Source organism: Tubulanus polymorphus, chromosome 3 (genome assembly GCF_964204645.1).
Source record: "Tubulanus polymorphus chromosome 3, tnTubPoly1.2, whole genome shotgun sequence".
Lineage (NCBI taxonomy): Eukaryota > Metazoa > Nemertea > Palaeonemertea > Tubulaniformes > Tubulanidae > Tubulanus > Tubulanus polymorphus.
The window spans coordinates 17,440,740-17,468,323 of NC_134027.1; the positions used below are offsets into that span (position 1 = coordinate 17,440,740).

The window sequence follows — 27,584 nt, forward strand, 5'->3', positions numbered from 1 at the left end:
GTGATCCAAAAATGCCCTAACTGGCAAAGGCATTCTCTCAATTGGTTGAAACCAAATCGGACAAGACAATTACAATTTGGGAAGGTCACAGGTAGTGGTCTTTCTACGAAGCCCACGCGGTGAGCGTATTATTATGAAATCTGTTTTTAAACCACCATGTACCACGAAGTAATAAGCATCGTTGTAAGCACTTGAAACAGCCATTAACCACTTGAAACTGCCAGATCAAACATCATACCGCATCCCCGCAGAGGGGTGGTTCAGCAAACCGGAGTTTTCATTGGCCTCTCTAGACTACCCCGCCAGTACGGGTAGCCGAGCAAACCGGAAAACTCATAATGGAAAGACAAAACAAACAAGGCTTTCAATTTGTAATTAACACTCCCAAAGCATGTTTTTTTTTGTTCGCAAAAATGAATTCCTTTTCTATACACGTATTTGATCACGGCGAATCTTCGCTCGAATAGATCTTTGATATTTAGGGTGATTTTCTTTGGCCACGGTCCACCACGCCGAACACAGGTGCCCCCGCAAAACCTATGTTTTTTTTACAATGTAGAATTCTATATGAGTTGGGAAGGGCACTCGCCTCTATTTATTCTTTAAAACTTAAGACTGGCTGTGCGCTTCACCAAGTTTCGACTTTGACATATTATTATATCTGTATACTCTGTACACATCAATCCGTAATGGATATAACAGTATAATAAAGAGTTTATTGAATTGAATTGAATTATCTCGAATGTCGTCTGAGGTCTTCCGTAAGAAAGGCCTATAGCCTCACCTCTAACCCTATCCCTAGTTGTGAAACGGAACCCTCTGGACTCTCTTCTCGCCCTCTTGACACTAACCCTATCGAAACCTTACCCTAAACCCAATATACTGATTTTATTGTTACATAATAGGCCCTATATGGATCCGGCAAAATGTTATTATATTTTATAAGTCCGTTACCGGATCTGGCTAAATAACCACTTCCTAAAAATTAATTTGGATTTGCCAGTGTTCTGAAGAATTTCGGAGGCACCCTTATTCTATTAATACAATTCAATTCAATGCCTATTTGGGCCTAAAAGCTGATCTGGCTTTTTGGTGGTCCTACGAGTCAACGTAGTCATGGCGATGAAAAAAGGAGGTAGGTTTACTTTTAGGACATGGATTGGTGGTGTTAGGGCGCCAACTGTTTGTTACTGCTGATGGCAGTCATTGCAGAGTCTTAGGCCTATATGTTTATTTTTAATTTGATAGCCGTAGTATCGATTCCGTCTCCCCATATCTATTTCATTGTGCAAATAACCAAATATTCAATCGATATGCTACTTCACGGTTCACTGAGAACCTTAGTGTCAGTGGTATATCGCTAACGCAGTGGTTCACGCGAGCTCTTTAGTATAGGCAGTATACGGAGCTCCGCGAACCGGCCATTCTTAGGACTGGGTGAACTTCACGGAAGATTATGCGTGCACAATCGAATAGGCCCAAACCTCCTGTATTGCCGCGATGATTGCTGATTAGATTTCGATGATATCGTTCACCGAAATCAGCAAGTTTTACACATCCATGAAGTGTTCAAGGAAAACCTTACAGATGCATCAATCAGATGGCGCCTATACATTACAAAGATAACATTCTGCGCCCGAGATATTAAGATCCGTGGATCTCTTGTTTCAACTCGTCTTACTTGTCTCTTGTTAACAGTTCCAGAGTTTCAATTACAATCAAATTCAAATTGGCTGAAAAGTACATAGGACTTAATGAAATGAACTGTTAGTCACTGCAAACCTATTGTTATTATTGTGTTATGTCAATCGTGTTGAATCACTTTGCTTGAGTTGAAAGAATCAGATTTTCTATGGTTCAACATCGGTCGAAGAGAGATATCTTTGGGTTGACTGTCCTTGACCATTTAACTTCATGTGTTTATTGTACATTGGAATCAGCATCATACCCATTTGAACTGCAAAATATTCATACAACATGAAAACCTACAGAACATGTATACAGTTATCAAACTTTCACCGATGTTGGATATTTGAATGAACGTAAGGCTTATTTCAGAATTCTAAAGCAGGAAATAATAAGCCCAATCAGAAGGCCCTATTCCCATTGGTACAATTGTATAATGCGTAAAGCTGTACCGTACACTTATAAGTCAAGATTGGAGAAATCGGTATACCAAACCTACGTAGGCCTACAGCAAAATGTACAGGCCTACAATGATTTCTGGTATACAAGCCGTTACCACATGAACGTTTTGGTTCTAGGTTTGACTATTAATGTCAGCAGGCCAGAGAAGGAGAGAAGGTCAAAGAATTTAATTGCATGGCTCAAATCAATAAGCCTTTCTGCGTGTGAATACTTCACTGTAGGCCTATTGTTTTAAAAATAGGCCTATCGAGTGAATTGGTGCATAGACTGAATTAGACTTTCGGCTAGTCCTGACCGAATCCTATCCATGTTATAATGGCACCAGTTATAGTAACATCACTGGAGGGCCGACGAGAGGGAAAAAGTTGTGTTTGTAGTTCATAGGCATGGTAGGCCTATCGTACTCACTTAATACTTAAGACACTGTTGTTACCTGTACGCAGAGATGCTAGTTTTCCGGAAATATCCGGAATTCCGGAAATTTAGGATCGCCGATGTCAATTCCGGAAATTGGGTGAGAATTCCTCGCGGTGACCAGTAATGGCACGGACCGAAAAAGCGTTCGTTTGCTTGTACTCGTCGTCGCTTCTGTGTTATTTTATCTTGGTCTCTGTTTCCGAGGACGTTCTGCTACAATGTATATAATATATATATTATGTGTGCTTGTTGTGGTATCTATGCGTGCGTAGGCGGAGCGCCACTGTTGTGAAGCCATTTCCAATCAATAAACTTTACGTGCCGTTGTACATCGTCCCGCTGACGGCCAACAATGTGAAGATGCACGTGGTAATAATTAAGATGATATTTAATAAATATCATCTTAATTATTACCACGTGCGTGCTATGTCCTGAGGCACGCAGCTTTGTAACTTTCTTTTTGCCTGCAGCTGTCAAGCGGGACGGTCGGCAAAATGAGCACACACGGAAAGATTGTCAGTCGGGAGTCGGCCGATATAAAGGCAATTGACAGCGGTATAAAAAATAGATTTAACTGGCACTGGCTAGAGTGTAAGGACAGTAACGGGGACTACTTATCGAACTACATTCGTAAGTTAGACTTAGCTGGCGTGGCGTACTGCGTCCTTTGTAAAGACCAGGTCAAATACGGTAGTGGCGGGAAAAAAGATATTCTTCGTCACCCGGATAGCGCGCGGCATAAGAAGGCAGCGAGGGATGTGAAGCACAACGAATGCCTCCCGTCGTATTTTCAGATGAAAGATGCCGATCGTGATACTGCCGCTAGTACATCGACACAAGGAAAAGTATCCGTCCCGTATGGAGCTGCTCCGAATATTGAAAATGTAGTAACAGTTACCGAGACAGCTAAACGGCCAGTCAGCCTGATTGACAGAGTTTCGAATGCACAGGCAATGACTGTTTCATTCCTGGCTGAACACTCATTACCATTTTCGATGGCACCGCAGTTGATCAGTTTTGCAAAAGAGCTATCGCGGGATGTGAAAGTACTTAGTCAAATTTCAATGAGCCGGGCCGCAGCTACTTACAAGTTAAAAGAAGGCCTTTACCCTGTCGTGCAGAAACGTATACTTGCGGATATGAAGAAATACCCGTTTTCAATAAATCCAGACGAGTGCACTGCGACGAATCACGAGCGGATTATAAGTATAATGTCGTCATATTTCTCTGATGATTTGGAAAAGTGTGTGGTTCAACACTACGCATCTGTACGAATGACAACCGTTAATGCATCAACTGTAGGCCTACTTGCTGCGGTCATGAATTGATGCGGATGCCATTCCACTTACAAATGTAATTTCATCATTGTCGGATTCCACAAATTACATGCATGGAAAAATATCTGGCTTTGAAACGAGACTGCGTCAAAAGGCACCGCACCTTTTGGATATTGACGGCGACGTGTGCCACCACGTGCACAACGGTGTCAAGAGATTTTGCAGCCACTTCGATAGTTTTTTAGAAAAACTTGACGATGATCTACACACCGACTTCAAGTATTCGCCGGATCTCCGTGAAGTGTTGTCCGAAATTTGCGAAATCCTGAATGTGGCATATGTCACCCCGAGTGAGAGAATATCGCACCGCTGGCTCTCTTCGTACGATGTCACAGTGAAAAATCTGGAGTTGTTCAGCAGTCTAACAGTCTTCTATTATGCATGGCTGAAAAAAGATGATGAGGTGCTCTACCAAGACCGCGTTGTTGATATCCTGAAGTCTCTACCGGAGAATGCAAGAAAACGTGTATATCAACTGATAGGGCAGATACAGAAGAAATCACTGACAAATGACGGCCGGCATCGCAAGGAAAGAATTGTTGAAAAACTGTTTTTCAAAAGATGCGAGACGCTGATTCACATGTATTAATATGCGAGAGTTTTGCCACTTTTCAAGGCTTTTGTCCTGATGTTCGAGTCCAATGAACCGAAAATCCACAAGCTTCACGATGAGCAATTTGATTTGATGCGACACTTTCTCTGCTGTGTTGTAAAAGCAGAGTTCATTGCTGACCTATCGGCGAGAAAACTGTCAAGATTCGATGTCAATGATGTGAGAAAACACCAGCCCGTTGAAGATATATATGTTGGAGCCGAAGCTAAGAAGCTGTTGTCGACTTGGGACAAGAAGATGAGCAAACAATACTTGACTAAAGTAAAGGATGCGTACATTGATTCAGCGAACTACATGCTTGGCAAGATACCGCTAGACAACACACTTTTGCGTTGCTTTTCAGCGTTAGACCCTACCGCACTAGGGCACAGTGAAACGGCAAAGGCATTGACAAAACTACTGGAGTATTTTCCAACCATTATCGATGCTAATGACCACGAGCAGATCGATTGCTACTCCAACGAGGTGGCAAAACTCCAATTTGACCGCACCCTGCCTGCAGCTGAGGAGAATACACGCCTGGACATATGGTGGGCAGCAGTGTTTCGACAAATACCCAGTCTTGTCCAAGATCGTTAAGGCTTGCTTAAACATATTTACTGGACCGCGGGTAGAACAATCATTGTCTATCATGAATGAAGTCATTGACAAACGGGCAAACAGAATGCATACCAGCACATTCTCTGCCATCCAGACCATCAAGTATGATCTTAAGTCAATGGAAACTGATTCGGTGAAACGGTACCACCGTGGCGACGTGAAGACCACACCAGTGGACACTACGTTAGTTTATCATATGCAGACCGCGTGGTCCAGGTATTCAAAGAAACTGGAGTCAAAAAGCGAGAATAAAAAGGCTGAGAAACGAAAACTTGGTATCGATGTCTCTAGAGAAGTGGAACAGAGGGAATTAATTCGTCCCAGGGGAATTAATTCGTCCCAAGCGTCGAGGGGAAATCCCACACGTAGACAGCCACAGTCTCGTCGACAGACCATTCATGAGGTTGCGAAAGCAGTACGCAAGCGTATTATGTCAAATGCTCGCAGGAGCACCAAAAATGCAAAGTAACTTTTAGTTCATAAACTTCAGTTGTAAATGCGTTAATTTTTAGACGTTAGACTCATTCGCATTTTGTTAGTCGGATTACGGTAATGAACGAACTCTCACGGCGTGCGGTTGTGCACGTGGGCGTGTGTTTCTACTATGAATCAGTTCAGAAGTTAGTTTTTTTTGTTTGCGTTGCTGCTAAGTTGTGCATATCGTTTTTGTTGGATTTATCAGTGCCTGGATTTACTGTTTATTGTGAATATGTTGCATAGACCGGCCACACACAGACTCAGCTTTAACATTGAAGTTGAGCGCGAGTTTCGTTTTATAGTTTGTATGCACTTTGGATGGACAGCATATTATGGCGCTAGTTGTGAATCAGATGTGCGATTATCAGTGTCGGATTACCTGATTGCTGTTTTCAACGTAATATACACAATATGTTCCCGGTAATTACTAAAAATCTCAACCATTTAACCATGCTTTTAGACCACCCAGATCGCTGTCTGTCACACCTTCTCTCCGTGCGACGTTTTGGTCCTTAATTTCGTTAATAATCGGTTTATCTACCTTTATTACTTATCAATTTGTTCAGTGAAGAATTTGCATTCATGAATAAACAACAATTTTCACTAAAGTTGTTTTTGCTTTCATTTATCAGCGATAGTTTACTCAGCATACGCGCGCGTAATGCTGAAATATCAGCTCCGCTTCTCGGAAACGTTACAGTGATGCATCACCTGCTCATTAGCATATCAAAATACAGTAGGTGGCGCTACGTGACGGGCCATAAAAGCCGTTTTTCAGCATTACGCGAGCGTATGCTAGGTAGGTAAACTATCGCTGATAGATGAAAACACAAACAAATTTATGCCAGTTCATGATTTATTTCTGAATGCAAATTCCTTACTGAACAAATTGATGCATAATATTTACAGATTAAGCGATTACTAACGAAATTACGGATCAAAACGTCGCACTAAGAGCAGGTGTAACAGTAGAACGCATCTCCGGCAATGCAAAAACGCAAAATTTTTTCTGCGGGAGGGTCCCCAGACCCCCGTTCTAAATTCCGGAATTTTGGTACTTTGGCCCTAGCATCTCTGTGTACGTGACTGTACAGTGATTTCTACAGGTTAGCCGTATGTGAGTACGTTGACGCTCAGACTTGCAATATTGGGATTCAAAACCAAACGAAAAAAAAATCCAGTAGTAGTCCAGTGATTTACCCACTGTGCCACAGAACGTAACAACTGCAGGGTGGATGAAATTTGATTTACAAATAGCCTAGCCTCACCTAACCCAAACTCTATTCTTTCACGCATGCGCGTTTGCAGGTTATAAGAACTCACGTACGGCATTTGTAGAGAACTCACGTACGTTTAACCTATGGATATCACTGTACAGTCACGTACGGGTAACAACTTCGTACTTAAATGGTATTGGTTACTAGGAACTCACGTGCGGCGTTAGTAGGGAGCTCACGTACGGTTAACCTGTGGAGATCACCGTACAGTGACGTACGGGCAACAACTTCGTACTTAAAGTGGTGTTGGCTACTATATAACAGGCCTATAGACAAATAAATACTGGTAGGTTTTCTTAGCTTCCACACTTCACAACCAAACCAACTGACCAACCAGTATATTTTAGTCCCAGTACGCACCAACTGGCACAGGCCTAACACTGTTTGTCAACTGTGTGTTCCGTAGTAGGCTATCGATAATCACCTGAAACTTTTCTGTCCTTTGTTTTCTCTCTGAGACGAACGTAATTCGAGTAGCAACCAGCGACTCAAAGTCCTTGATTTTAACTTGATCAATTCAAAATTTATTTATTGACGCTTTTGGTTACATGAACTGATCAGCAATATACTTAAATGAAATAACCGGAATAACAAGAAATCAATAATATAAAAGAGGTAACAAACGAATGCCCGTTAACCGGTCGGACACGCGAACTCCGGGCTCGTAAACTCTTTCACTCGGACCCGCTGAGCAATTAATTCATAGGATTGACTTTGAAATTGATTGTGGAGAAGAGAGGGAATAATTCGATAGCTCTTCCTCAAAAAGAAGAGAGAAATGTCGGAAGAAAACCGGCATGGCTACTAATTGAACGGGGCCAAATTTCCGATGTTTACGACTCGACAGTGCCTTTATAACGTGGATTTATCAAAATTCCCAAGGTAAGGAAGCCTTTACACTTTTAACAAAAACTGTGTGGAAAAGGGAAAAAAAAAATAGCTGCAAGCAGCGATAACGGGTTTCTGCCTTTCTGGACAGAATGTCGTTCAAGATGCGATCAAAGATTTCTCCCAAAATCAGTTTGTTACATTCGGTTTTTTTGAAAGAGTGCCACCTAGGGGTCAACTCACAACATGGATATGTTGACCCACATGTGCTACTACGTGCATGTGCTACTATGCGCAAAGTACTAATGTGCCAGGTTTTGGGGGAAATAACATCGAGAAGAACGAAGCTACGGTGTTTTTACCATTCCCTAGTGACAGTTTAAGCGCATATTCGGTTATTATTAGTTCTGAAAAAAAGTCAACTAGACAAGAAAACCAAATTTGGCCCAAAGCACAAATTTGGCCGATAGGGTAAACTATGCAGGAGGGAACGCCTTAGTGTTACTATAAGTAGAGTGACAAGTCAGTCTGACAAGTCAAGCAATCAGATGGGGACTACAATTCACATATGAAATTGACGTCCAATAACCATTATAAAAACATAATCACGAACGGTACCATCACTCCCCATTACTGACTGTCACTAAACTCTGGCTAGCAATCATTCTTTATCATCGGTGCAGTGGGTACTTTTCATCTCACTATGTTCTTCTATGACATTACCATCGCCGCTGCGTCATGATCGATGTGATGTACAATGTACAAGGGACCTCCAATTTGTAATGTATGTGATGTCCACGAGCAATTATTTGAACTTTTCTGATGTATAAACTGACTTTAGACTGTTTAATATCGACGATAACAAGGTATCACCGACGCTTACATTTTCTGACGCTAACTAGTATGACCCGCCTTTTGGACCGGACCAATTCAATTCAATTAAGAAAACGCGTACGGTATAATAAATAAATAAACCGCTGTTGATTTTTCGAAGTATTGATATCCATGAACAAAACTATACTATTATAGAATGTTTAAAGGGAACTGCTTTTAATAACAGTATGAATAAACTTACTTCACAAACAAGGAAGTACATTTTTAACTTGTGAATGGTCGAACCCCAGTTATTCACAGTAACCTGTGATTTGGATATTCTCGGAGCCTTCCTTCTTTATTTATTTATGAAATGACGTCACAAACTTACAGATTCGCACCAGTATGCGTGCCATGATTGATGATTGCTATTTCCACCGGTGCTATCTTAAAGTAACTACAAGTTTAAAATAGGAAGCACAGTACATCTATAGAAACTACGCGCAGAAAGAGACTGTTATATTATTATTAGAGTTTAACAGTTCGTTTCAAAGTTGTTAGTAGTCAAGTCTAATAGAAGATGATTTTTATGTGACGAAACCCAGTGGAAAATATGTTAAAATAATAATCAGCAGGAATCCAATAGGGTTTCTGCCCAGGCAGCAGAAACCCTAATAAATATAGCTGCAAAGCAGCGATAACGGTTTTCTGCAAATCCACACCATGCCATTCAGGTTGACAGGAATTAAATTCCGATACATGAAATATATTGTATTGACAGATTCGAACCTAATATACAACCACTGTGTAAACGTCCAATGTGATTCAGCTTTGAAACCGAACTTACGTGGACGTAATATCAATGAATATTAATTGATTAGACCAAGCATTTATTTTGTATCACCACGCTTAAAAAATGGATCTTTTCTATTAAGAAACTCATCTTAAGAATCGGCCGAGTCAATAGGTGTTGAATACATTTACTGATATAGTAATGTATTAGGATTTAGAATAGATTTGAAGGAATTAATCTTTTTATTGAAATTTTTAATAAATACATATATTGTATTGTAGATTCAATTGATAGATTATGAATTCATTTGGTCTGGAAGATTCAGACCGTATATGGTATGATGCAACATCGGTCGAAGAGAGTTGGTGTTGACTGACTGCCCTTGACCATTTATCTTCATGTGTTTGACATCAGCATATACCCATGAACTGCAAAATATTCATAGAACATGAAAACCTATATACATGTATACAGTATTCAAACTTTCACCGATGTTGGATATTTGAATGAACATTGGCTATTTCAATATTCTAAAGCAGGAAATAATAAGCCCAATCAATAGGCCCTATTCCCATCGGTATAATGCGTTCAGCAGCTGTACCGTACACTCATCTGACGAGATTGGAGAAATCCGTATACCAAACCTACGTACAGCAAAATGTACAGGCCTGCATAATGATTTCTTGTTTTCTTGTATACAAGCCGTGATCACATGAATGTTTTGGATCTAGGTTTATAAATGTCAGGTCAGCAGACAAGGCCTGAGCAAAATTTAATCACATAGCTCAATTAGCCTTTCTGTGTGCGAATACTTTAAGGTAGGGACACACAAGCGTATTTTTTGCCCGATGGCGACGATTAAATTCGCCAGTGAATTCGCCGCCGAATTTATATGTCCGATACGAGTGCGCACACATAGCGATGAAACGAGATTCATATGTAGGCCTACTTTACAAGTGTCCGCTCATACCCAGTCGCTCATACCCCGTGTCTACAGTACCAAATGCGCGAATCGTCCGCTAGCTTGTCAAAAATCGTCCGCTAGCTTGTCAGTATCAATTCAATTGATTGACATGCTAGAAGCTGCATTAGTATAAATTTTTCAAACTCAGTCCAAAGGGCCCGATTATGAAGCCCATACTAATAAATATGTCAGATCATTATCATGATACTGTGCCACAGACTGGGGTAAGTATTCTCTCTACCATTGGTGTCGGTTACTTGCTTTGGACACGAAGGGCAGGAGCTGCACTTTTTAGCCCACTTGGGACTTTAGTCCCAGCGGGCTATTGCGTTCACTTTTCGTCCGTCGTCCGTCCGTCTGTAGACGGAATCCAGTTATTTTGGGAAGTTTTGAAGACGCTTCAAGGTAATGTCTTGATATTTGGTTTATACATGTATCTACCCTAGACACATCTTCAGCCAAAAAACTGGCCCTGTCAGAATCAAGATGGCCGACTGGCAGCCATTGTTGTTCGCCAAAATCAGCACTTTTTACACATTTTCGAGGTTTACGAGGGAAATTTTGAAGACGCTTTGATCAATTACCTTGATGTTTCGATTATATTTGAATCTACCAAGGGCCCATCAGCATAAAATTGGGTCCATCTGACTCAAGATGGCCGTCCTATGACCTTTTTAGTGCCCAAAAATATCAATTTTGGCCAGAATTCTAGGTCCTGTAGCTTCCTACTGGTTTGCCATTTCTCATTGCAATTTGTGATGGGTATTCTTTGTAAAGGGATGTTTTATACCTGAGACAGGTATTTTTGATCCGCCAATTATGACGCAATTGGCAGCCATCTTGGTGTCATTAGTACTCATTCGTAGGTGGGAAAAAGTTTTTCGACATTATATTGATACCTAAGCATATTTTGTTACAACAATGAATAAGAAAGTTGTAGCGTATAACGTGTACTATGATTGTGGTGAATTTCAAAATCGTAGCTGCTGACATGTTTTACGATTGTATTGAGTTTCAAGGTCATTGGTTTTTGTGTATGGTCACCAGAGGGCGTTGAATATTGAAATTGTTAGATTGTTGAGCATTTGAAACCACTTCCCAAGTGGGCATGGTGTCCCTGGACCCCTAGTTACCCCAGTGGTTACCAGCGCCTGCACATGGTTTCCGAATAAGCATAAACGAATCATTTAATTTCTTACCGCCATCATGAGCAGAGCTTCCGACGGTGAACTCGTCCGATTCGGTTAATCCACTTTTATTTTTCAACGAATTCTCTGAACAGGTACAATCAAATACGCACTTAATCCTCCTGGTTTTAATTGGGTTCATCCTTATCCGATGTGCTATATCCACATTAAGTAGTATGAGATCCTTGCTACGGAAGCAACGCAGGTGGTGTTCATTAGTTTTAAATTTATCATCCCTGGACGACTGCATTAATACAGTAATACGTGAGTTGCCATATTGCCCTGACGCCTACTTTATCAATGAGGTCCCCAAGAGAATTTTAATCATGGTCAAGTCGAATTGGTTTCCTTATCTGATTACCGAATGGCATGAACACCACCTGTTGACCGCCAGATCAAATACACTTCGTGTGATAAAACTGAAAAGGTCCACGAGAATTTCGTGGATCCAATATTTTAGAGTCCCGAAAATTATTAACGGGAACGTGCCCAGATGGCGTGCCCAGATGGTAGGATGATACGGGTACCCATATCACGTGCTGTTTAAAAAAAAATCGGTGATACTTGAAAATTGTATTTACATGCTTTATTTTAGGGTCTCAATATCTACATGCTACCTCTAGGTTTTGTTTAGTTTGTGCTTAATACTCCACACTAAGTATATAACTTATAGATAATAATAATATCATTAATAATTATTTTGGTAATTCTGCATACACCATTATAGTGACACTGATTTGTATGGGTACGTAAAAAGGTTGTGTTGCTGCAAGTTACGTATATATATACATATATACATATATATTATCCTAGCGACGGCCATCATACTTCGGGTTGGTTGCGGCTCAGATACGTAGTAAGCCTTATGTTGAAGATGTCATTTACCACGTGGCCTGAGGCGCCGAAGCTTACTGATGTCAACCACGGTCGATGCCACACACAGGGTCAGCATCAAGATGACCGGATGCCGCGAATCTCGCCACTAATCAACACTGTACGAACACGCTAAAAGTTCGTAAGCATCAACCGTCAATATGATGATGCTCACGATGAAGGTGGTGCGAAGCCGGCGTCCTACCGTATTTCAACTATGATGGTCCTTTCAAACCGTATTTCAACAATGATGGTCCTTTCAAACCATATTTCAACGATGATGGTCTGTTGCAAACTCATATCAGGCTGGTGATGACGACACTCAACGCCCAGTACAGTACCACGGCTAAACATAAGGCTGAGCTTCCATCCGTGTCCGTTTCCAGGTTCTGGGGAACATGCCTCTCTCGCTGGGATATTATCGTTTCGGTATTTTGTGCACTAGCCTCTTTACTTTCCCACTGGAGAAGGCCGGCTCCAGACACAGGAAATTGGCCTGCGTGAGTTATATTCATTTATTGAGGGGTTCGCGCCTATCCCCTCCACAGAAAAAGAGGGTGGGTCGTTGCATCATTCCCAGGACATATTTGGCTTTTCCTTGACTCCAAATTCTAATCATTGTATTAAAAAAAAAAAATAAATAAATAAATAAATAATAAATCACTAACTAAATAGATAGAATGAATGTGCGTAATTAGAATTATTGTATGGAAAAAAAAGAACTTATTACTAGTGCCTTTTACTGCGCTAAATTTTATTGTTTACTCTTATCATGTTATCGTTTGCTTCTGGAGAGAGAGCAAGTGACCAGTTTATATGTACATCTTATCATTTATATCTATTTCTCAGTGGTGACCAACATATGAGTTTATTTACATTTGCGATAACGAAATGGAAACATGTTTATTTAATAACTATATAGATTAGAGTTTTACATAAATGGGTTTATACTACCTGTGGATCAGATAAGGCAGTTGGAACAGGTTTAGTTTTGTTTTGCAAGCCACACGGCAGTCCGTTATTCTTGTTCGGCTATGTTTCTGGATCTGGCAGCCGTTGGGATTTTTAATCTTACAACGGTGAGGTTCGATTCCTCGCAGGCTCAAGTGACTTTCAACATTTACTTTCGGAAATGTTCGTCTTGCTTGCTACTATCTAAATTTTGTTGCGATTAGCTTATTTCTGACTATTTTTAGGTTATCAGGTTATTTTATTTTAGATGATGAAACGTCAACTTTTAGACTAAGAATATTTTTTTAGTGCCTCGGGGTCGAGTCACCTGAAGGAGGGGCGACTGATATATAGAATGCATGTTAATAATAATTTATAGGCAGTACTGTTCCGTAAGACGAGTGCTCAGGACATATGACCTGATCAATCAAAGTCCTGTGTGCAGGTCATATGGTCAGTACTGATAATAACGATAATATGTCTAGCCTTCTGGCTATTGTTATAACTTTTCTGATGACGTGGTCCTCATGGGTATAAAACCCAGAGACACACGTCACTCTCTCTCTCTTTTCTCTGCTTTGTGGTCACTTATACTCAGCTCTCGCCTTTAGTACTACAATAAAATCGCATTTTCTAACTAATAACTGTAGTCTTTACTTCTGAGCTAGGACTCTGTATCATCAGGCACCCTAAAAGGAAAACAAAATGAGGAAAAGAGAGAAAAATCCCAGTTACTGTGTATTGATTAAAATGCCAGGCCAACACTGTCGCTATTTATATGAGTCTACTGTTGCTTTAACGAGTCGCTATATAGGCTATACTACTGCACTCGGCTACTGTATATTCGTTCATTATATGAGTCTACTGTTGCTTCAACGAGTCGCTATATAGGCTATACTACTGCACTCGGCTACTGTATATTCGTTCATTCATTTGTTCACGATGGAAAAAAGAAAACGTACGGACCGTACTTATCAGGAAAAATACGAGATTGTGAAATTTTACGAAAAACCATCAAAACTGGAAGAAGAAGGACATTGGTCTGAAATTCGATTTAAAACCACAAACACTGAACCATTATATCAAAAATAAAGAAAAAATAAAGTCTAGTTGAAAAACCGCAGGATGCAAGGAAAGGTTCAATCAAGAGAGCACGCACCCTTGACTTATCAGATGTTGACGCGGCATTGATCATCTGGTTCCGCCAATTAAGCCAGAAACCCGATCTCAGGATTGATGGCGATATGTTGCTGACCAAGGCAAATTATTTCAGCCGTGAATTCGGACATGAATACAACATATCTGCTAGCTGGATCAGTCGATTAAGACACAGATATGGAATCGTGAAAATTCTAAAAGCTGGAGAAGCAGGAGGTGTTGACCAGGTTATAGTTAATGAATGGAAAGATGGGCGATTGACAGAAATTCTTGAACAATACAGGCCCAGTGATATCTATAATGCCGATGAGACCGGCTTGTTCTGGCAGTTACTGCCAGAAAAGTCGCTTGGCTTCAAGGGTTCTAAAGATCATGGGTCTAAACAGGCAAAAACCCGCATCACCGTTTTAGTTGCTGCAAACATGACTGGTGACGATAAACTGCCGCTGCTGGCCATTGGTATGAGTAAGAGACCAAGGGCGTTCAAAAATGTTGTAAGAATTCCAGTTGAGTACCTGTCCAACAAGAAAGCATGGATGACGGGAATTATTTTTATCGAATGGTTACAGAAATTGGATCGTAAAATGTTACTTCATTGAACATTGAACTAGAGAACATAGAACTTGTGTTTTTACCACCTAATACTACCTCGATTACGCAACCTATGGACGGCGGCGTCATTAAAAATTTAAAGTTTTACTACAGGAAAATATTAGCTACTCGTCGTCTTATGGCTGCTGAGGCAAATCAGGACTTAAAGTGGAACATTTTAGATGCGATTGTTGCGATAAAATCAGCCTGGATGAGAGTTTCTAAAAAAACCATAGAAAATTGTTTTAGATCAACTGGGTTTGTTGCACCAGGTATTGATCTTGATACAGACGACATCGTCGAAGTTGTTTCCACAAGCTCACAAGAGCTTACTGAGCAGTGTGAATTCCGTAACATCTGGGATCGTCTTGGTACGATTTATGGTAATGATTTACCACCGGTTGATGATTACCTGAGTGTCGATGACAATTTGGAAGTTTCAGACAACATGGAAATGAGCGATTCAGACATTGTGACTCATGTTCGCAATTTCAACGAAACCGACGTCTATATGGATTACCATGAAAATTCCGACACTGAGGAGGAAGAAGAAGAATTTAATCCTACCCCTCCATCAGCTGCTGCCATTCGTCAATCTCTCACAACACTTAGTAGTTACGCGTTAACGCAGAGTTCACAGGAGTTCACTGACGATGTTCTCGCATTCACTGAGCGGGTCCATCAATACCTGGCAAAGCTTCCGAAAAAGCAAATGGAAATAACCGATTTCTTTGGGGAAAAAACTGAACTGAAGACATTTAAATTTTTACAAGATACTAGTGTTTTATGTTTAATAAATTAGTTTCATTAGTTGCAAGTAAAATCTCCTCGTTTTCCTGTTATCTTGACGGATGTCCCACTTTCAAACTTCGTCGATAATGTTACATGTTTACTTTTCAATAGAAATTCATCTATAATTCCCTAAGTAAAGCAGGAATGAATTAGGAATACAGTGTCTTGGATGAATGAAGAATTATTTCAAAATATACTAGGTTGGTTACATATCTGGGGCTTTTTCGATTTATCCGTACTTTCAGTTAATCCGTAGAAAAATCGGCAGTCCCACTGATACGGATTAAGCGGATTTGACTGTAGTATCATCCACGAACATTATAGTCTGAAAAATGGCTGACACATTGGGGCAATCGTTGATGTACAAAATAAAGAGAAGAGGACCCAAGATCGATCCTTGCGGGACTCCAAATATTATTTTCATGCTATTGGATGTTTTATATCCATATTTTACACACTGAAGTCGGTTACAAAGATAATTTTTTAACCAGATATTAGCTAAACCTCTGATACCATAGTGTTCAACTTTGCTTAATAGTATTGTATGATCTATAGTATCAAAAGCTTTAGATAAATCTAAAAAAATACCTAGAATAGTCTCCCCACAATCCAATTTATCAATTAAGTTATCGATTTTTTTGTTAGGGCATAGCAAGTGGAATGTTTTTTCCTAAACCCAAACTGGGAGTCTGAAATTACATTATGAGATTCAAGAAACTCAACGACACGGGAATACATGATTTTTCCTAAAATTTTAGAGAGGCATGGTAGAATTGAGATGGGGCGATAATTTGTGAAACTTGCCTTATCCCCGGTTTTATAAATTGGACAAACCTGAGCAATTTTGAAAGCACTAGGAAAAACGCCAGATACCAAACTAAGATTAAAGATGTATACTAAGGGATCAAAGATAAGATGGATGACCTCCTTTGATAATTTCTGACTAATATTATCAACTATTCTTTGATTTAAAAAGTTTAACAATATTTTCTATTTCTAATTTAGTCACTGGAGCAAGGAAAAATTGTGTCTTCAACTCTGTTTTTTAGATAACTCTTGAAATCTTTGTTTGTATCTGGAATTTTATCAGCGAGTTTTGGACCAATATTTATAAAAAAGTCATTGAAATTATTAGCTATATCGGGAGGGTCAGTAATGAATTGATCATTATGTCTGAACTTTTCAGGAAAATCTGACGCTTTTCTTTTATGTAATATAGAATTGATTAATCCCCAGGTCTGCTTGGAATCAGTCCGTATAGTTTCAAACTTTTGCATGTAAAAATCTTTTTTTGCTTCGCGTATACATTTGTGAAAACAGTTTCTGTATTTAGTAAACACTGATTTTGATTCAGCTGACCTCTTCTTAAGATACTCTGTATGGAGCTTCTCCTTATGTTTCAGTGAAATTAATAGACCTCTTGTCATCCAAGGGTTTAGCTTATCTTTTAATCGATTCCATTTCCTTTTGGTAATTGGGAATGAGTTGTCATAGTATTTAGTAAATAAGGTAATAAATGTATTGTACGCCAGTTCAGTATTGATGCTATTATATACATCATTCCATTTTTCGGCCATTAAATACCTTTTGAAAATCCGCATGTTGCGTTCATTAACTTGTCTATAATTTACATGATGTGGAGTTCTTTAGAGTAAGACTTAGTATTTAAAATTGAAAATACAGGTAGATGATCCGAGATATCAGTCATTACTATGCCCAATTCGATGTAATACTCTTCATTACAATTTGTGAAAATTATATCTAGAAGAGATTCCGATTTATCAGTAATGTAGGTTTGTTAATTAAAGGAGCAAAGGAATTGCAACTCAAGGTATCAACAAAATTTGTCGTATGAAGGTCGCGATCCTCATTAAGTATGTTGATATTGAAATCTCCCATAAGGAAAACTCTAGAATGACAAGATATCTTATCAAATATTTTCGAGAAATCACTGATAGCATCACTGACCTTGAGTTGAGGAGTTCTGTAAAATAGACCAATAAGAATTTTTTCCGGAAACTTCCTAGGATTAATTTCGATGAACATATATTCAACTGAATTGATAATGGGTATATCGAGTTTGTATAGTAATTTTGTAATTCATAGAATTTTTTACATAAAAGGCTATTCCACCACCTCTAGAGTGACCTCTGCATTTGAAAATTGAATTATATCCTGGAATTGGATATAAAGATCTATTATCCATGCTTGTTCTCGCCCAAGTCTCTATGACGCCTATGACGTCAAATTTACATGCAGTAGAATCTAAAGTTAAATGTAAATTACATTATTTTACAGTATTTAGGGATAGTCGCAAAATCTAATAGAGTAATAGACGATGGTGCCAGCCAGAGCTGGCGGCGACAACGCCGTTTTTTGGAGAGAGGCAGTCGACAAACGTTTGGCATCGTTTTTTTGTTGAAATATGAGAGTTAATTGGTTCCACTCTGTTGTGTGCGCTTTTTCATTTGCTATTGTCGTAATTAGTTTGTTTGACGATGTTTTTGCGGTATATTGGCACTATTCGCGTAACAGCGCACGCACGTTAAAATCCGCGGACTAAATCAGCTGGTATGTAATCCATATATCTAACATAAGTACATACACACTGCAGTACATGACATAGTGTATACTCGTATGGAAAAGGTAATTCAGGGTGGAAATTGATAAATTGCATTATTTGTAACCCACAGATGAACATCGTACTGCAGTTCTGAGAGTAATTTTCTGTTAGCTCTTGGTGGCACAAATTGTAACCACTGCATTTAAACGGCTGATATTTTGTCATAAGGAGGGAAATAGGTGTTGGAATTGATATGGCAAGTTTCGTCCATCAGCTCTTAGTCATTTGGATATGCTGGGAGAGAATGTGCAAAATTTCAAAGAATTTTTCCCTCATTCTACTAATCGATGCTTGACCTAGTTTTATGACATCACAGGGAAAGCCCACCACAAGGGTATCACGTGGAAATCCCAGAAATCCCTCTAGAAAGGCTTTCCCAGTGACATTATCAAGAACTGTTCTCTTACACTTGTAACTCATAAGGGAACCCATCACCATGTATATCATCAAAGTTGAACATGCTTGCTACAAAGTGCTCCATGATTTCATCTTTATCAGCTGTTTATATGTTATTGCAAATCCAAGAACAAATCGATTTTTGTGCTCAAAACTAAAATATACTCGATCCTACTGGACCCCATGGTCCTTTATTCATTTTAGGTGTCATTGTTTAGCCACAAATCCACCTTTTAGGTTTGTCGATCGATGAACCCATCTATGGCATTGTTGTGGTGTCTGTCTGTCTGTGGATGTTTCTTTATGACACGATTTAAGCTGTTAGTGTGGACCGATAATACTGTTAATTGACACATATGTTCTGTGCCTGGGGTAGATAGTACAGCTTGGTTTATATTTGATACTGATGTTAATAAGTCTTTTGATTGGTTATAAAATAATCAACGTCAGGCCATACCAAAATAATGGTCTGTTTGCCGTAACCCAACCAACCTGACTTCAAAGGTACAGAGTGAAAACTTTTCTCTGGGATTCCTTGAAATAGATTTTATTTTTGACACAAACGGCCGACTGACCGACCCACTGCCAATTTATGAGATACATATGCTTGAAGTCAAGTGTGCATCGTGTGAAAAGATGCCTCGAGTATGGCCTAGTTTAAGTTTTCCAGGAAACTGGGAGTGTTCCAATAAGCTTCCATTCATTTTAGTGACTATGTTTAAGCTGATGATGTTATAGCATGCATATATTCAATGTACTGTTTTATTTTGAACACAAAGATGATGCTCTGGACGAAATTAAGATTTTAGAATTATTCTTCAAATCCAGGCAAATAACACAAATTTCCGATATTTCAGATATTTGATATTATTTTCATATAAAAAAGGTCATAAATTTGTTTTTTGCCCTAAAATTTTGCAAAAAAATATCTACCTACCGACTCATCCTGAAAACTTGAGTCTGTGTTACAGCAAGCAGACAATTAACTTGGGATGGCCTTATACTCGTTCCTTCAAGTGGCTGTAGCGCTGACCGTACAGCGCACGTGCGCTGATCCAGTCTTAAAGCCTTGCGATATTCAGTGCTGCCGTTAGACTCAGGAGTGCTCTGAACACAAAACACAGTGAACTATAGTTTGTAAAACTTGCGGAATTTGGATAAGGTCGGATCAATGTGCAGTTATCCTTTGCAGTGTCAGACAGTCGCTACTCTTTACCGTAAAAACCCGCATAAATTATTTCGTAAGCTATTTCAGCCCTCACTATACCCCTCTTGATCTTGCATTTGACCGCATTTAGTATACGGAGATCCATTGTCTGAGCAACGCAAAAAACTATTCTTATGTAATCAAAGATGGTAAAGTGTCATAAATTGAACTCATTTTTATGCCCTTCTTACGTTAGCAATCGTGGCGATCGCTTTTGGAGCCTGATTATCTGTATTTAGTTTAATACGGGGATGATATTAGTTACTGCATGATGGGCCTCATTTTCAGCAATATCGCGTTTACTGTTTATGCATCAGCTCATCAATTATATGATTGATAAAACACTATATCCGTGTTGAAGTGATGTAGAGAGAATCCCGCAATGATAATGAAAAAGTCTGAAAATGTATTAACAGCATTATTTCTTAGTGACAACTAATTTCTATTGCCATTGATACTAACGCAGAGCGGGGGACTTAGAATCCGTTTCCATCCGTCCGTCCATCCATCTGCATCTGCTTGTAAACACAATTCAACAAGAACCGTTAATAGCAGGACTATGATATTACATAGCAATATTACCCCTAGGGAGAGGATGTGCCCTATTGATTTTGGGGTCCAAGTATCAAAGGAAAATATTAATATGCGAACTCACTTCCGTGGTGTATGTAAAGCAGCATATGCTAGCTTATCTGCCGTATCTAGCAGTATCTGCCGTATACGTAAATATCCAGATCCGGAGTGTTTGAATCGATTGGTACATGCTTTTGTTACGACCCCTTTGGACTTTAACAATGGAATACTTGCTTTTCTATCAAGTAAATCATTTGCATCTTTGCAACGTGTCGAAAATTCTGCAGCTTGTGTTGTCTGCAGAGTTGGCAAATATGAACACATTACCCCGATTCTGCAGAAACTCCATTTGTTACCAATCCCTTAAAGGATTGATTTTAAGATCCTGGTACAGGTCTTAAAATGTGTTCATGGCGTGGCACCTGAATATTTGCAGGAAATTGTTGTGAACTTGTTGTGGTTAAGTCAAGCTTGAGGACCACCAGATCTACAGACTCAAATTTTGTAGTTGCCAAGAGAACCCAGACCAAATTTGGTGACCATAGTTTCGCTTCTTATGGTGCAACCATCTGGAACCAGTTACCATCAGATATCAGATTAGTTGATGACATCGTCTCATTTAAGAGCTTAGTTAAAACATAGTTACTCCGTAGAGCGTTTGGAGAGACAGCGCAGTGAGCGAAGATTTTTTTCGGAATAGCGCTATATAAGAACTTATTATTATCATTATATTATTGTTATTATTATTATTATTATGTTAGAAAACTATTCCAGTCTTTGTTGTATAATTGCTGAGGCAATCTTTAAATAAAAAAACCTGAGCTAAAATTAAACACGATTTCAGATTGGCTTATAATGATATCATCTAAGCGCACCCAGTTTAGTGTTCCAGGGTTTCATACTAAGGCAAGTTTTGATGCCATCAGCTTCGAACTCCTGCCAAGGAAACATGGACATATCATCAGGAGCTGAAAAAGTTAGCAATTAAAACCCGTATGCATAAGCATACGCATAACATAACCAACTACGAATACATAACCAATTACACTAGTAGCCTAGTGGGATTTTGTGGGCTTACAGCCCTTAATTTTTACTCAAATGAAATACGAAATTTTATTTTTTTTTTAGCTAAGAATAGACATGAGATATCACTATCAAGTATGGGTGTTATACTACTATTAATCATGATTATACCCATCAATTGTTTTCAAGGTAAGTATGATTTTCTAGAATACCCTTGATACCTGCGTATAGGATACATTTTTAGTGGAGGAAGTAACCTCCTTAATGCCGATGTGTCATTTTCGTGAATATTTTTCTAGGTTTTTTGATGGGTTTCGTCGTCATGTCTGTCTGTCTGTCTGTGTATGTTTCTTTATGACACGATTTGATTTAAGCTGTTTGTGTGGACCGATTTTTCTGTAAATTGGCACATATATTCTGTATTTGGTGTAAATGGTGCAGCTTGGTTATTATTTGATTCCGATGTTTATAAGTGCTCAAATTTGGTTATAAAATGATTGGTTATAAAATAATCAACATTACTCGTTAGTTCAAGCCGTTGTAGTGCGTTACTACGGTGACGCTCAATACACTTGCTGTGTGTGTGTGTGACACAGAACACGCTTGTACATGGAGATATGATGCGCTCATACAGCACGTGCCCGCTGATCTAGTCTAAAGCCTCGCGCGCGATATTCAGCGCTAATGCTCCTATTTATTGCAATGCAACAACTGATTTTGGTGTCAAATCAAACCTTTGTACTAAAATAAATTAATTAGTTACCTTGTTGACTTTGAAAAACGTGTTTTATGACAATATTTTTGATGATTTAAATCGCGAACCGGAGAATTTATTGATTCGATTTGAATTGAATTGATTGCCACAATCGGGATTTCCAATATGGACTAAATTAATAAAATGTGAAAATTCAATATGTTTCTCTAAAATTACTCTAAATGTTATTTTTTGTTGATAAAATGCATAAATTTTGGTAAATTTTAACCTTAAGAATTTTAAACAAGAATAATATCTGCATTGGCATCAATGTCAGTCCAAGTTCAAGCCCGAATCCGTAATTTACACTCCCATCATGCACCACGAAAAGCCGCCATATTTGTTACGTTACTTCACTTCAACTGTTTTTTGAGGCGACTAGTCAAAAGTTTTGAGCTACTACGATCCTCAAAAGCTACTTAGGATTACAAATTTATGCATAAACAATAGTTAACTGCCATCTGATTACAGAACAGTCAGCTTGAGGTAAGTTGATGGTGTTTTTAAGGGGTGAAATAGACACTGAAAGCCTCGTCCCTCAAAATGAGGGATGAAAATTAACCTTATATGAGCACTTTCGCCCTAGACGTTGTTTGTAGAACGACGGCTAGGTACTAGACTAGTGGTATGGGCTAAAACCTGAACCTTCATTTGAAGGAACATGCCTTTAACTCATCATTACACCTGGCCTTAGTGTATCCCAATTAGTCTAGTCCCGGTTACAGTACGACCTAAACGATTGCCAAATGTACTGGTTAGTTCTCTCCCAAACTGAGTTTGATTGAGTATGGTACGGAGCGCTGAAATGTTGTTTCACATGAAACAATTCACAGAGAGCTCCAACTAACTTAGACAAATGTTTTACCGCGATCAGAGACTAAAGAATGAGGCGCACCATACCGCGAAAATATCTCTTTAAAGAGAACCTTTGCTACCTTTGCAATGTGGGCGGTAGATGATCACGATAATGACATATTATACAAACTAGACGGATACAAAAGCTTTTTCTTATATCGTCATTTTAACCATGCAGGCGGGGTGGCGATATATATTGATATGACCACTACAATTGTAAAGTACGTAACGACCTGAGTATTGAAAATAACACTTTTGAATTGTTATTCTGCAAAGTGTCGATTTCACGTAATGAAAAAATATTAGTCGGTGTCCTGTATCGACCAGGAGGTCAACCAATAGATCAGTTTACCGCCGAACTTAATTCAACATTGCCTAAAAATAATGTGTTTATTTTTCAATATAAATCTTATCAAAGCAATAACATGGTTTCGCACTCATTACAACCTCTTATTTTAAAACCAACAAGAGTCACGGAAACATCAGCAACCTGTATTGACCACATGTATACAAATGTTGACAACCAACGATCCCGCATATTGACTACTGATATTTCAGACCATTATTCTACCTTTGTTATTTACCCGCGTGCTCGGCCGCTTAAAAATGTACGTACATTGTCCACTTTAGACCTATCAATGAACTCGATATTTTGGATTTTAAAGCGCGCTTGATCAATGAAAACTGAAGTGACATATACACAACCAATGATCCCAACAAAGCATACAATCTTTTCTTCACGAGATACAAGCTGCTCTACGACTTAAGTTTTCCTATTCTAACTAAAAATGTAACTCGTCCTTTGTATAAACCCTGGCTGTCCGAAGGCTAACTTAATTCTATCAAAAGCGAATATACAAACAAACTAAGCGCGCTGATCATCACGAACGTTATAAGAAATATCGCAACAGGTTGAATCGATTGCTTAAAGCTGCGCAGAAACAGCACTTCGCGCAAGCATTAATTACCGTGAAACATGACCTGAAAAAAACCTGGTCGATTTTAAACCAAGTTATCTGTAGCCCTAAAGATAGAAATATATGCCCACCATTTGTAGGCATTAATGATGTAGACCTTGCTCCTTCAGAGGTACCTGATAAATTCAATTCTTTCATTACCAACGTTGGTAGAAACCTAGCGTACAAAATTCCAACAACCGAAATCTCTCCCCTATCATACCTCCAATAAGATTCTTCACATAACCTGTTCTTTAACGCAATTATTCAGCAGGACATTTTATATACTGTCTATAATTTGAATGCTAATAAAATTGCTGGACCAGATGATATAAAACCTAAAATTGCCAAGTCTGCCATCACTGAAATAATGGAACCATTACTATACATCTTTGATAAGTCTTATTTATTTAACGGTGATAGTTCCCGACGCTCTTAAGATCGCCCCACCCCACTTCATTAAGGCGGCGATAAAAATGAAATTACTAACTACAGACCTATATCAGTCCTTTCGTTCTTTTCTAAAGTCCTAGAAAAAATTACCTACCCCCGTCTATTATCCTTTGTTGATATTCATCATATCCTCAACGCTCATCAGTATGGCTTTAGGAAAAATTCATCTACAGAACTTGCACTGCTTGACTTTTCAGAACATATCTCAAAACAGGTTGAAAATGGCCAATTCACGATAAGTATCTTCATTGATTTATCGAAAGCTTTCAATACAATCGACCACACAGTTTTGATTCCAAAGCTACGCAGATTAGCCATAATAGGTTTCCCGAATGAATGGATCAGAAGTTATTTATCAAATCGTAAACAATATGTATTCTACAAAAAATCTCCTTCCAGTTATCAGCCCATCTCGCACGATGTTCCTCAGGGTTCTATTCTTGGACCATTGCTTTTGTATGTAAATGACATAATACATGTTTTTAAGTTATTCAAGTTTATACTGTTTGCTGACGACACGACCATTTCTTGTAGCAACAAAGATCCTATAGAATTAATTCGTACTGTAAACCGTGAACTAATGTAAAGAAAACAAGCTATATGAAATTTGGCAATTTTTGATTACCAGACAATACAGAAATCAGAATAGATAATCAACCAGTTGCTCATTCGTGCACCAACAAATTTCTTGGTGTGATTTTTGATGAAAACCTAAACTGGTCAGCACATACCGTCTATACCTCTGCCAAAGTTTCACGTGCTATTGGTTTATTGTTCAAAGCCCGCCAATGTCTACCCCAGCACATCAGTTTCAGTTTCATTTATTTGACAAACATATGATAATTTATAATACAAAGACAACAGGTTATAACGTTATAACATACGTTTGTCAGGGGATTCAAAAAATCCGTTAGGATTGTCCAGTTGAATCCCCGAAAATTACATTTTGCCTACACTTTACAATTCCTTAGTTTTACCATATTTACAATATTGCAACATTGTCTGGGGATGAAAAATATTATCATTCTCAATCCTCCTTTTCATAATTGCATTTGTGATCTGCTCCAGGGCCTCGTCTTGACAATCACATAATGATTTCCGAGGTCCTGATGATTGTCATGCATTATATGTATAAACTATGTAACAATTATGTATTTATATTTGTACCATAATAATCATCAAATAAATCAAATCAAAACCTCTGTTGTTTCCTGAGTTTTGAGAGGAAAAGCCTCGGGCCATTTACTCCAGCTATCTACCACGAGTAGGATATGCTTATTACCATCAGGAAGATTACAAAGGAAGTCAATGTGCCCGCTGGAGAATAAGCCTTCAATTGGTAATGGTTGTAAGGGTGTTGGATGATTTTAGTAATTCTGTTTGACCTGTTGGCAATTCTCACAAGTAGAAACATATTTCCTGCAATCTTCATACATGGAATCCCAATGATATTTATTGCGTAAAACACCATAAAGACGATCTCGACCCTGGTGGCAATCTCCCGCGAATGAATCGTGGTAAGATTTCAATATTTCTGACCATAAGGATCTAGGAACTTCAAGAACTGGGATGACCTTCTTGGCTATAGGAATACCAGTAACTCTAGGCGTATACAAATAATATCACATGCCATCGATAATACCATATTGGTTGGCCTTCGAAGTGAGCTTCCGAAACAGTTTTTCATCATTGACAGCATATGATGGATCTAACTTATGTTCCAACATGTGACACACTTCGGGGCAATTCCTCTGTAAGTGACTTATATTAGCAGGTTCAATCAGTTTAATCTCCTTATATGTATCAGGAGTTAACTCAGCCACCACGGGGTTAGTATAATCAAAAACGACATCATAAGACTGAGATCCATTTGTCATTGCTGTGAAAACAGATTCTTGTGAAGGATCATCAGGTCTAGGAGGAGGAGGTTTATAATCTCGTCTACTTAAAGGGTAACTGACACTTTTTAAAAGATTTTCTACTTTTTACACTAAACGATATATTATAGTATACAATAAGGCTAGGTGATTTCATAATTGGAAAAATCTTTTCAACCTTGTCAGAATTGATGATTTTGATGTTCCCGCACCTGTTCAGTGTATACATTGCTTCTGCTGAACGCGTGGTACTGTGTCTATTAATAGAACTACGTCACTAAAGTGACGGCTCGGAAATGATGTCTATAGAAATGAATTGAAAATAAGCTACAAGAGCAATTCAACTTAATTTTATACCTATTTGGCATTCGAGTTGAGACAAAATGCCTCTTGATTTTGAGAGTCTACATATTAATGAGTATAATTAGCTGTCGAATGGATCATATCCATTCAAACTAAGCGCAAAAATAGGATTTGAATAGCATTCCATGGCATTTTCTAGTAGACAGCAAGGAACACGGATGTTTAAATCATCGTTTTGTATTATCATTTAGTGATAGTAAGTAAGATCATGGTTAGATCTAAGAATATTTTGACTTATGAACTGATGAAACTTAGACAGAATTAGCCGCAAGAACAATTTCAATTCTTTTCTTGAAATATACCTTGTATTGGTAGCGGCTTAGGTCACAAAATTAGAATATTTCCACATCCATCCTATTTTAAAACTTAGAAATAATTTTTGTGAAAGATTTGTGATGTAATCTATCAAAAATCTTCTGCAACGTGAAACTTTAATTGAAAAACATTATTTCTTTGAATATTTGTTGTAAAGGCTGTAGAAATTTATTGAAAGTTTTTGTAGAGTTTTGAAGTGTTAGTTTACAAACTACTTAGTCTTAAATGACTATGAAAAATAGTAAATAGTAAACGAATATGAAACTATTTATTCTTTAGTGAGATCAAAATCTGTGATCACTTATAAGACATTCTATAGTATGCTTGTGGTGCTGAACTATGGAGCACCAGTAACAGTGCTGAGAGCTTA

The 27,584-nt window shown here is 38.6% G+C and overlaps 1 protein-coding gene across 6 annotated transcripts in view; it reads left to right on the forward strand.

Moving 5' to 3' along the window:
* Positions 1 to 1,069: 1,069 nt before the first annotated feature.
* The window catches only part of LOC141901571 (uncharacterized), a 232,547-nt gene continuing 206,032 nt past the window's right edge, over positions 1,070 to 27,584 (forward strand). For 5 of the 6 annotated variants that reach the window (XM_074788894.1, XM_074788896.1, XM_074788897.1 and 2 more), the window contains exons 1-2: positions 1,070 to 1,135; positions 21,747 to 21,830. In XM_074788894.1, the coding sequence (XP_074644995.1) occupies positions 1,117 to 1,135; positions 21,747 to 21,830 (103 nt within the window). In that variant the 5' untranslated portion in view covers positions 1,070 to 1,116. The remainder of the gene's footprint in view (positions 1,136 to 21,746; positions 21,831 to 27,584) is intronic. The other variant, XM_074788895.1, reaches the window with a different exon arrangement.